We start from the raw sequence: 12,674 nt of genomic DNA on the forward strand, positions 1-12,674 counted from the left end.
GCTCGGGTCCCAATCCTGCAAGCACTCATGTGCATGCTTAACTTGACTAGTCCCACATGGGTTTGTAAATATTAAGCATGTGCATAGGCCCACATTCTACAAACACATAACTATGGGTTGTAGGATTGGGTCCTATGTTTCAATCTCTCCTTCCCCTGACCTACCTTACATTGTTTTTAAAATCAGAGTCTCCTAGCTTCCCTGTTAGTTAATTTGGTTTCCTATTTTCATGTGTATATTTTGGAAACAGCTTTGTTTTTTGTTCTTTGCACTCACATGTTAAAATATTTTCATTGCATTTAAAAATACTTTTTATGCAAATTGTACCTTAATCATTCCAGCTAAAACAAACTTTTCTGCTTTGTGCTTCCATCACAAGAACAGCATGAGACATATGTGATTTTAAGAAATAATCTTTTCTTCCTATTTAGGTGATACTATAATCACCCCTCATTAGAGAAGAAATATACTTCATGGTATCTCCCTTTGAATGTTTTCACACAACTAATTAGTATGTAGCATGTCTGGAATTCTGATTCCTGGCATAAACTTCCGTACTTTGCCTTTTTATTATCACTTAATCACATTTTTCTGGTGTAAGGGAATGCCAGGGAAACACAACTCTTGTAAGCATTGTCATTTCTTGCCTAATGTACTGTGTCTAGTTTCATTCTATTTATTTATGCCATCAGGATGCTGTCTCGGCTCTGTTGGAGAGGACATCTGCTGAGTTGGAAGCGGTAGAGCAAGAGCTGGAGGAGGAGGAGGAAGAGGGGCAGGAGCACAGGGGTGCTGATGAAGACTGGTAAAGTTGTTCTTTCCGTTGACCCTCACTGTAGGCTTAGGAAAAGTGCTTTACCTGCCAGGGGAAAAAAATTAGTTCCTCTGCAGGGACAATCCATTATCTTCACTTAAGTTTACCAAATATACTGAATGTTCTAATGCCCCACCCCACCCCGCCCTTCTGTGTAATCCACTCAGTTCTTCCTGACTCACTGACAGTGTCCCAAAATGCCACATCACAAATGCTACTTGTCCCATCTTATTGCAATCCATACAACCCATTAACTTTAATGGGAGATGAATAGGATTTAGGGTGAGACGGGCTGCTGCGTGTCATAGACAGGATATGTGCTGTTTGTTCTTGTTCTGGAGGGGCTGTGAAATTTCTTCATGAGTGGGACGGGTTCAGTTGCTAAATTACTGTATCTTGTTGTGTATGTTAAGGAACAGTATTTCCCAGTACTCCTTTTCTGTAGTTATCATACAGAAATGTGTGATCACGTACAGGAAGGTTTAATAAGGCTTTTTCATAGCATTAAATTTCTCATGTACGTTCTCACCAGAGCAGCATGGTGCTATCAAATTTAGTGTGCTTTGTTAAAATGTTCTCGAAGGTGAATTATAACAGAGCTTTGTTTTTTCTTGGAGCATATAATTAAAAATGCATTCACATGAGTAATTTGGAAGCATTTGGTGAGACTATAATCATCCTGTTCTTATCAAGATAACATGTTGATAACAATACACCTGTTGTACAAGGTGCAGGATTTAGGCATTCCAGTACTTTTCTTTTGTGGGTCTTGTCAGTTCAAGGGTAACTTGGGTTACTTTTGTTCTTGCAGGTTAGAAATGCTAGAAGAGGCATCTGATGAAATTGTGGATGAAGAGGAGGATGGAGTTAAATTGGCAGAGGAAGGAGGATATACAGATAACTTGAGATTATGCACCGATACAGCAGAGACAGATGAAAACAAGGGTGGGGAAGAAAGTGACCATGCTGATGCCCCTGGCAATCAGTTAGCTGCTGTAGTGCCAACACTGGTGAATATTTTAGATTGTGCTTCCCTAAAGCATATTGCATGTTTGAAGACACCACTTAGTCTTATGAAATATTTATTTGCTTCTTACCCTAGGAGTATGCCATAATATTATATCGGGTCTGAAAGCTTAAAGATTATCATGACATTTTATTATAGCAATTGTTTGTACAGTAAATTTGAGAAAAATCAGATTGGTCATTTTTGAGTTAGGCAAGCGTGAACTTCTAACATTCATTCTAGCTGAAAATTTTGCATGCTTTTAACTAAAAAACTACCACCTTAAAACTCCAGTCTTTACTTGGTCTCTGAGTAAGGAAAAAGTTCAAGTTGAAAGAAAATCCGTTTAGTAGCTTGAAGGTTATGAATGCGTAAGTTATTTTTTGCTTATGTATGTCATGATTTCATCTTTAGTTTTTTCTTATTTCTCTTAAGATTGTGTTTCAAAAAAAATTAAGATCTTTGAAATTAGTGCAGGGAATTTAGACATAAATCTTCCATCTGAACTTGGAAAAGTTCAGTGCCTGGTCTAGTGACTCATTGGGGATTGTAATTAGCTCTCAGTTAGTGCAGGGAGTGGCCAAATGGACTGAGGGTCTTTTGGGGACCAGGCTGGCAGGCACAGATGATGGTCCTGATTCAGCAAGCTGCTTAAGCACATGCCCAGGACAACTCACCTGCTTAAAGTTAGACACATGCTTAAGTAGTTTTCTGAATCATGGCCGAAAGCTGCGATCTAGGCCTTGTTAAGAAGACCTGCGTTCAGCAGTGAGTCAGAGGCCTAGCAGCAGGTGGCAGTGCAATGTCTGATTGCAATACTGATTGAAATGTGATCTACTAGTGCCAGATCCTCCTACAGTTGCTGTGCTGCTGCTTAAAACATTCTCTGATCTGTATGGACAACTAGATAAGTGAAAACTTCAACGAACAATCAACTTGGCTGTAGAAAAAGGAGAAAAGATACCTAAATGCTTACTTCAGTGGGCACAGTAAATAAAGTAGGACCCAATTAATACTGTATGAATTAGTTGAGTGGGAAGCCCCAGTTCAAATTAGTGAGGTTGGCAGATTAGCAGTTGCCATGGGGTGGGCAAGGAAGAACAGCAGCAGTCAGTGATGGAGCCCTGTTTCAGGGTGTTTGCTGCAGGGAGGGAGTCGAGGGGCAATATGAAATGCCCAGTTAATCCTTTAGGCATGTGGCATCACTTCTCAGCCCTGCCCCCAGCACAGCATCGGAGCCTCGCTGTGCAGCCGTAAACTGCAAACCCAACTGTTTGTTCTGAGTACAGACTTTCCGGATTGTGGTTTACAGTTTAGTGAGGCCCCTGCTGTAGAAGTTTCAGATGGAAGTGGCAATCGTATTGGGCACAGGGAACACTTGGCAAGGTTTTTCTTACACTTTTTGTAACTGATTTTTTTTTTTTTTTTATTGAATACTGCTGCACTTAGTTATGGGTAAGATTCTTTGCTTTCTGTGTTGGGTTTCAACTTAAATGGTCTTGGGAGGGTAATAAACAGTGCTTGCAAGGTATACCGCTGGCAGGGGAGTGTATGTGTCTATGTATTTTTTATTTTAAATTCCTCTTGACAGGTTGATAAAGAGACTAATACTGAGGAAGCCTTTAATGAGAATATGGCAGTCCGGCCCAAGGACAGAGCCAGCTTGAGCTCTAGACAGCGTCCCTTTGTCAGGAACAGCATGATCGTGCGGTCACAAACCTTCTCTCCAGGAGAGCGGAACCAGTACATCTGTAGGGTAAGAGGAAAAGCACTCTCAATGAGATGCTATTAACTAAAGAGTCATTTAATTCCTTGGCAATGGCACATTATTGGCAATGAGTCGTGTACTGGGAAAACCCACTTTTCACCTGCAAGAGTCTAAATTGTGGTTTTCTTGGATTTTCAAAAGAACATACTGATGCACAGTGGAACAGGCTTACAGTGAAGTCATATATTGTCACAAAACACTTTTACAATGGATGAAAAGCAACCCTTTGCAGAGGGCTTGTATGTATGAAGTGTCTTGTGTTGGGCCTCTGCAAAGGGGTGGGTTTCACTGTATAAACAGAACAGTAATTCACACATAGCAATGCACTGAAATAATCTGGCATCTTTGATCTGTTGAAAATGTGTTAGAATAAAGCTCACAATAAGCAAACACTGCATTAGCATTTTTTAATAACGTACAGTGTGAGGGCAACATAGCCTGGAAAAAGCTGTTTGAAGCTTAACCAGACTATCCAATTTGAAATCATGGTAGCATCTACATGATGCAGTTCTGAAATCCTGCTGCAGCTGTGTCCCTGAGCTCTGCCTTGGGCATTAGTCTCAAATTTGGTTCTGACAATACAGTTTTAGTCTTCCTTTGAACAGTGGTAACATGGAGACTGTCTTAGTTTATCAGCAATACGTATAAGTGTTTGGTATTTAAACAATAAAAACATTTGTTTTAAGATCTAAGAAGTGATCACAAGCTGAGTTACACAAATTTTAATTTAAAAACAAATTGAATGCTTTTTTAAAAAAAAATTTGATATTTGCTTTGATCCCAGTATGGCTTCAGTGGCAAGTATGTAATTTTTTTTCTCAGCATTTTAATTCCTTACCAATCCCACTGCTCAATTGGTCAGAAGTTTCCATTTTAAATAATGAAATTTTCAAAGTTGGTCCCAACTTTGTGGTGATTTATCTGATTAAAAAATGAAAATAATTGGTATCAAAACACTTAGCAGTAAGCCATATTTGTCCTGTCACAAGGTGAATCTCCTCTGAAATGACCTTTCACTTCCTCTTGCACTCACTAAGCATATTAGGTACCGATAGAATACTCTATTCTACAAGCTTTCCAAAGTTTGGCTGAATCCAGGGCCCACTGTGTGGTGTTTAACCCCTATGCACTGAGACCTCGTTTACACTGGTGAACCTTGCAGCCCTAATGCTGTTACTTGTGCAGCTCCTCCAGAGGAAATAATGGTGGATGGTGTGATGTAGAGAGGGCCCTGATGGTTTTAGCTACTGTTGTGTAAACTTGGGCATGGCAGTGTAAACACCTTAACTTCCACCCATCCTACCAGCAGTGGAGCTGAACTGGTGGTAAATTATGGCTATGAAGTTTGCTGGTATAGATGTAACTAGAGTGTGAAACCAAGGTACCATGCGTGTGAAACCAAGGTACCATACTCAGATTGTGACAATGGCAGGGCCAGGATGCAGAGATTATGACTTGCCAGAAGGTCATATAGGAAGCCACTATTGGAGCTGGTGACAGAATCCAGACCTTCTGGGTCCCATTCCATTCCTGAACCACAAGACCATCCTTCCTCCTCCACTGTGCAGCATGTCCTGGGCAGAAAACATTTGATGGATATGCACTTCAAGGCCAGAAGGGACCATTGTGATCATCTAGTCTGACGTCCTGAATATTGCAGGCCACAGAACTTGACCCACCACTCCTGTAATAGACCATTGACCTCTTTCAGAGTTTCTGAAGTCCTCAAATTGTGGTTTAAAGACTTCAAGTTACAGACCATTCACTCCAGCTAGCTACCTGCTGATGTCTGCTCCCTTATAGTGAAGCACCTCTTCTCACATGATGATTTGAAAGTGACTCTCATGAAGTATATATAGTCAGAGATTGTAGGGGGAGATTCTCAAAGACACAAAGGACAGGTAGGGACCCAAATCCCATTTGTTCCTCTGAAAAGTGTGTAACAAAAATTTAGATGCTAATGTCTGATCATTAGCATTGATGAGTTAACAGCTGAATTTGTATGGGAGAAGACTGATTTCTCTCTAGGGATATATACCCATGTCACAAGGTTCTTCTTTTTCACATAAATGCTGCATTAGAATGCTGTAGGGTTCTGACTTTGTCAGTCATTGAAATTTCAGCAGCAAAATTCCTGTAGTCCATGTTAATTTTTTCAGCTGTTCAGAAAAGAGTACTAATAATCTTTCAGATAACTGTATAAGACTTTAAACCAGCTTTCTTTTAATTCAGCTACTATATACATTGATATACTTAATAGATATTCACTTTGAGAACAATCTGTCATCTCATGTACTTTTATAATACAACTAAGGCTATGTCTACAGGGCACTTTCGTCGGTAAACTTTTGTCTGTCAGACGTGTGAAAAAACACACACCCCTGACTGACAAAAGTTTGACGAAAAGCTCCGGTGCGGACAACACTTTGTCGTGGGGAGACGGTCTCCCGCTGACAAAGCTACTGCCGCTCTTTGGGTGGTGTTATTTCCCCAGCAGGAGAGCTCTCGCCTGCTGGCATACAGTAGCTACACGGTGGACCTTACAGCGGCAGAACTGTAGAGGCACAGCTGTGCCGCGTGTAAGGTACTCAGTGTAGACAAAGCCTAAGAAAAGAGCCACTGTTGTTGTTTTGTCTGTGGTACTGATTTCTGAGAAGTAGTAAAGTTCTTGCAGGAGGATCTGCACATACATACATTCAATCCAGATAAGACTGAGATTGAGGTTGCTGCTTGTTGGCCAGGTGAATGTGTAGAGTAATTTGGTTTTCCCTTTGCAGCTCTGTTGATAAGGGTCTACCCCAGGCAGGTGAATAGTATTCACAACCTTGGAAGTAAGAGGACTGTAAAACAACCAATGCTTTGGCAGCTAATTAAACTTTTTAAACAATCCACAATGCATTTTCAGTAAAATATTGTAATTTTTTACTGAAATATTAAAATCCTATTTTAATTTAACCATAATTGGTGACTGATGCAACAGTCAATTTCAAGCCATGAGTATCTTCCATCACCTGTGGGTCGTCATTATGCTGTGACGGTAGCGTGCTCTAGGAGGAAGAGAATGTGATTGACTAAGCCAGAGTTGGGCATAACTCCCCCAGGGGGGCATATAAGATTGATACATTAAGGTGAGTGGGCCTTTAACAAGTACATGAGGTAACAGGGGATTCCCTTCCCTCAAAGGGGGGCTTGACTTTCAAAAGTTTGGGAAATGGGGTCTCAGCTAAGAAGTTAGGTTGCCGACCTACTGGCTGAATCATAGTTTTGCTTTCAAGTAAAAATTGCTGAAATGTCTTGATGTGTGTGTGGGGATGCTTATATTCATGTTATAGAACCACTGATATTGTCTGGATTGGCAATGTAAATTGAAGAACAAAAATAGTGTCAAATTACCTAATGTTATCCTTCACCATCCCTTAAATAGCCTAGGTTTCAGTATGTGGCTTCAGATTGCTTTCATGAAGTAAATGCCTCTGCGCTCTTTAAGATGCTAACTCTGGACATTTATTTTATCTGACAGAGGTTTTATTGAACCGCAAGAATGACCCACCAGCACATCAACATCCTTGAGTTTTTCCTAAATGTTTCTAACTTAAAACCAGAACAAGCCTTGTATTAAAATATACTGCTGTTTTATATCAGAGTGTTTATATCCATATTTTGACAGCTGAATCGAAGTGACAGTGACAGCTCAACACTGGCCAAAAAGTCTCTCTTTGTGAGAAATGCCACAGAACGACGGAGCTTGAGAGTTAAAAGGGTACGTGCCGTCTCACATGAACAGTGATCCACATATTTGCTATTTCATTTTATACCATCAGCTTGATTTTAGGCATCTCGAGTCTATAGAGTGATCTCAGCATCTCTTTGAAACACCCAGACTCCCTGGGATCCCAGATCCAAACCTTTTCACAAGTGTGACTTGTCCCATCATCCTCCCAAAGCAGACAAACAGAGTTCCATTAATTGTGTCTAGGTCCTTTGAATGAGACCTTTAACAACAAAATTCTCTCCCCTATGGATGGATAGTAATGATCCCATGGCATTTCTTGTGAGAGTAGAGGTTTGCCCTGGTAGCCTGGGGCAGAATTGCACCTTCCTCACTATTAGGAGGTGTGTTAGATAGTTGCCACCCTCACATTTAGAGTCAGTTATTTCAGAGATATGCTGTACAGTATATAAAAGTCATCAGGATCCTTCAATAATGCAATACACTATTTAAATAAAAAATAGTATGCATGTTTATATACTGTATACATAAAGAACATTCATCCTAAACATAGTTTTGGTGGAAGGGTTGGGAAAATCCCATACTTTCAACGGTTCAACCATACTTAAGTTTTTTTGAAATGAATTTCCTCCAAGAACATTTGTGAATAATGAAGGGATTTGAAGGAGAAAAGGATATTGTGACAATATATAAAATGAAATATACACTCTCACCTAGGGGACTGTGTCCATTTTTGATTACTAGGCTTCAGAGATGCAACAAGCATTGAAAGGGTCTAAGAAAGGCTGACTGTACTTAGCAGGATGGCAGAGTTGATGTGGGAGAAGAGATTGCAAAGTCTGGGGGCTTTACTCTCACCATCTTGTGAGAAAACTCAATTAAATTAAAGGAAGTAAATTCGAAGCACTGAAAGGGAAATACTTGTTTACAGACTATGGTCAATCTCTGGCATTCACTGAGGTCCCAAATCAGCAAGGTACTTCAGAAAATTAATAGTCATACTGAAATCAATGGGACTACTCGTGCTTAAAGTTAGACTTGTATTTGAGTGCCTTGCTGGATTGAGGCCTGCTAGAGGAGGTCATTGAATCAAATGCTATGTCTGGAAAATTAGAAGTCCTGGATAATTTTATGACCATTAATGACACATGCAGAGCTAGGAAAGCTAAAGACTATTAAATCTCATACTTCATAATTGTGTTGCTGTGAGGGTCAGAAAGCAGTTTCTCTAAGGCTTTTGATCTACACATAAATTATGTCAGCATAGCTACATCAGTCAAGGGATGAAAAAACCACACTCCAACCGACATAGTTATGCCAACAAAACCCCCACTGTAGATGCAGCTATCTTCACGGGAGAGGGCTTCTGGCAACATAGCTAATGTCATTCAGGGAGGTAGCATTCTGATGGACAGAAAAACTCCTGGAAGTGGAGGCTTCATGTACATGAGGGGTCTATGCAGGCATAGCCATATGGCATCTGTAATGTATGAACTACAGGAGTTTTACAGCATCTTGTGAAGCTTTAGGCACTGACTGCTGCCAGAAGCAGAGTTCCAGAGTAGATGGCCTATGGACTTTGACCTGATCTGGTATGGCAACTTATGCTCAGAAAAAATAAATGTGAAAATTCCATACTCAACTGGCAACTCACCTCACCTTTGTATATTAAATGTACTCTTACTTTTTATTACATTATCGTTCCTGAACAATTCAGCCTGCATGCCAGTCGATCATGCGAAGAGCTACGCAAGAGCACCCTGTACGCACTTCTCTTGACTTGGAGCTGGACCTCCAGGCATCTCGGACCCGACAGAGTCGGCTGAACGATGAACTTCAGGCACTGCGCAATCTTAAACAGAAGCTTGAGGAGATGAAAGCCAGAGCAGAGACTGACCTTCCCCAGTGTGTGTTGGAGGATGAGCGATTCCAAAAGCTCTTGAAACAAGCTGAAAAGCAGGTATAAAGAGTGAACGAAACTCCCCATCATTGTGTGATAAGCACTCATTTATTTCCAGGGAGGGCTGTGCTTAAAAACCTAGTAGTTATAGTCTGGTTGCGAAGGAAGTACAAATGAAAAAATGTCTTGTAATGTGCCTATAGATGGAATGGGTCCATAGCAGTATTAAACAAAGAAAATTAAAAATCCCTTACTATAGGTTCTTGGGTAGATTTGGTTTAGATGTTTTTAGAAGATATTTATAGGAGTATCAAGCTTAGCTAATTACAAAGTTGAATTATGTAGCATGAGTAAAAGATCATGGGAAATCTAAGGAAAAAATCTATTAAAGAATTAATCCAGACTCAATTATTTATTTAAACCTAGAATTCGCTAAACACCAAAAGTAATGTTCTAGAGTTGCACATCAGATTGAGTAGCCAATTAATTTGGAGGTAAAACGCTCTTTTTCATTTGGAGGCGGAGTTTGTGTTCTGAAGCAATATAGAAATCCATTTAAAGGTTTAATAATCTTAAATCCCAGTCCTACTCCCATTGAAGTCAATGTTTTTGTTTTGTTGGAGGGAGGGGGGACGGTTCTATTCAGTTGTAGCTGCCTAGAAACCTCAACGAAGAGGGCACAGAGAGGCAGAGGCCATGATTTGAGACTATAGGCTGTAATAATACCTGCAGCGAGGCTGTGCAACAGCCTCACAGGACCCCCACTCCCACCCCATCTTAGTTTGTCCTTCAGAACACCCTTCTTCTGACTTTGGCCAGGGAGAGCTGAGTTTCACTCACCAAGAGGTAGGTGCATTTCAGAAAAGATTAAAATATAAGTAAGAAACTGTATGTAAAATAGTCTACTGATTAGAGCAATGTAGGGGCTCACATTGCCTGGATCAATTACTGGGTCTACCACAGACTCTCTGTATGCAAGGCACATATCCTCTCTGTCCATCAGTTCCTTGTTTTCCAAAATGGTTCTGTAATACTAGCACACAGTAGTGTGGAGAGCTCTGTGTTGGGAAAAGTTTTTGGAGATTCTTGGGTAAAATGTGCTGACAGTGCAAAGTTTGTTGTTTTTATCCACTTGGGTTCTTTGTGTATGTTTAAGCTCCCTCTTGTTGTTTTGTAACTAGAAAAGTTTGATTATTTAAGAAAAAGATAAATTTGTTAAGCAATTAAGTATTATACCTTATTTCTGCCTCCACGCTTTAGACAAATATGAAGCTATTACCTTATTAAAAACTAAGGGATTACTCCAGTCCATAGTTATCCCCATTACCATGTACATGCTTCTGAATTAGTTAGTACTGTAAAGGTTCCTGTCATGGGGCGCAGACTCACCGGCGGTGCCTCCTGCTGGTCATCTCAGGGAATTAGCGTTCCAGCTTCAGGAGTGCCCTCTTCAGGCCGGTGTCTCACCTTGCTGCTGGCTCCATGTCCCTCCCAGGACCCCAGTGCCCATTTCACTGGGTGCTGCCCCCTGGCAGTACCCCACAGTTCTGGGTCTCCCCCTCCCAGGGGAACCCCCCACCCACTATCCCTACCTTGCTTCAGTCGTAGGCTCCTGCCAATCACCAGCTAGCCCCCGCACCCGGGGGCAGACTGCAGTATGAGCCACTCATCACAAGCAAGGTTGGGTTTGGACCTGCTGCCTCTGTCTAACCTTGAGCTGTCCCCTGCAACCCCAGTACCTGTTGGGCCTAATGCTAGGCCGCAGCCTGGGGCTTTCCTGGCTGGAGCTCCCCAGCTCCTCAGGCCCTTCCCCAGCCCTGCTCCAATCTAGGTACTCTGCTTAGGTCCCTACAGCGAGGTCCCTCCCTCTCAGAAGCTAGAGAGAGAGTGCTCTTCTGCTCCTGGCTTTTATAAGGCCCACTGGGTCTATTTGGGGCGTGGCCCCCAGCTGCGGCTGCTCTGCCAATCAGCCCAGCTCTTCCCCTGCCCCAGCCCTCTCCCAGGGCTATCTTAAACCTCTCTGGGCCTGAGCAGGTGTCCATCCCGCTACAGTCCCTTAATACTTATTTTATATTTACTATCTAAATTTAGCCAGTCTCTCAAGGAAGTACCAAAGTATTCAATATTTACATCTCTAGTGTCAGGGGACCAGTGGCTGAAGTTCTCATCCCTCCCAGTGCAAAGCCTAGGCTTTTTTGGAGAATTAAGGAGAATGCCATCCACCCCCAAGTTGCATTCATGTTGTAATGCTACAGTACAGTCCCCTCTAATGCCTCCTGTTCCAGGCTATGAATCAGTCTCTCAGCACCTTCTACAGCTGTCTACATTGAGAGCTTGTAGGATACCCTCCCACGGTTGGGTTGGGTGGTTGTGGTTGGTTGTTTTAGTACTGATGCAGTCCCCAACAGTGCTAGCAATATTGAGAATGCTATTGTAGACGGGCTGCTGGTGCCACTTTACCACTGTGTTGGCTAAACAGGCTAGTCTACTCAACATGGTCGTATTTCTTTACAAAGCCTGCGAGTCCCATCATAGTTAGGACCAATATGGCTACAGCAAGTGTAGGAGAATTTTAGATAATCTTCTGTGGAAAACAAAACCTGAAGGCGTGGGGGATTTCCCAGTCACCAGTGTAAACAAAAATTCAGTGGTCCCTTTGTGGCCTGCTACAACAGTCCCACCACAGCAACCTATTTGGAGCCAATGTGGAGACCTCCCCTGTGCATACAGGGCATATAGCCCCCACTCCAACAGGGCTAGTGTGAGCATCCATAGTGCAGAGAACCTTGTATAGTTCCTCTGCAATAGGATGTATTTCTTCTGGTTTGAATAGGGTTAAGGAGACGGAAGAGATTTAAAAAAAAAAAAAAAAATAGAAACATTATCCAGCATTTCAAAACAAGTTTTAGGCGTCTTAATATTTTAATAATAAATCAAATGAGTTCCCCAAAACAGCTATCATCACATGTTCAGTATTTACATATCTAGAGTATAGTCCTCTAAAGTTCTGATCCACTGTACAGTTCTGGGAAAGATTTCCATATTTCATTTTAAAAAAAGAAGAAAAAAAAAAGCCCATTCTGTTTCCCTGTTTGGTAAATTAACCTCTTCATATGGAGATAATCTGTAATTATGAGGTTAATGCCACATAGACAAGTCTTTGGTTTTAGCACCCTTTTTATATTTTATGCTTGGAGAATTTATTTTTTAAAGTGCAATTGCAGAAATAAAGAAATATACCTTACCAACTGTATATTACAACAAAACTGCCACCTCAGATGTTTCTTTTTAGGCAGTATAAAAACTGATATATATGTTGGGCATGAATTAAAACCTCAGATCTTAAACGTCCCCAGACTGAGTTAGTTCAGATTTATGTTTTGGGTGTCTCTCACTTTTAAGAAGTTTTTAACTGGTATCCTGTGCGCTTTCATACTGCAATTCAATGTAGGAAAT

The 12,674-nt window shown here is 41.2% G+C and overlaps 1 protein-coding gene across 5 annotated transcripts in view; it reads left to right on the forward strand.

Moving 5' to 3' along the window:
• Positions 1-12,674, forward strand: part of WWC2 (WW and C2 domain containing 2) — a 182,213-nt gene that overhangs the window by 152,055 nt on the left and 17,484 nt on the right. For all 5 annotated transcript variants that reach the window (XM_037897583.2, XM_043546031.1, XM_043546029.1 and 2 more), the window contains 5 exons: positions 693-805; positions 1,626-1,824; positions 3,412-3,576; positions 7,256-7,348; positions 9,036-9,278. In XM_037897583.2, the coding sequence (XP_037753511.1) occupies positions 693-805; positions 1,626-1,824; positions 3,412-3,576; positions 7,256-7,348; positions 9,036-9,278 (813 nt within the window). The remainder of the gene's footprint in view (positions 1-692; positions 806-1,625; positions 1,825-3,411; positions 3,577-7,255; positions 7,349-9,035; positions 9,279-12,674) is intronic.

This window comes from Chelonia mydas, chromosome 4, assembly GCF_015237465.2.
Source record: "Chelonia mydas isolate rCheMyd1 chromosome 4, rCheMyd1.pri.v2, whole genome shotgun sequence".
NCBI classification, from domain to species: Eukaryota; Metazoa; Chordata; order Testudines; family Cheloniidae; genus Chelonia; species Chelonia mydas.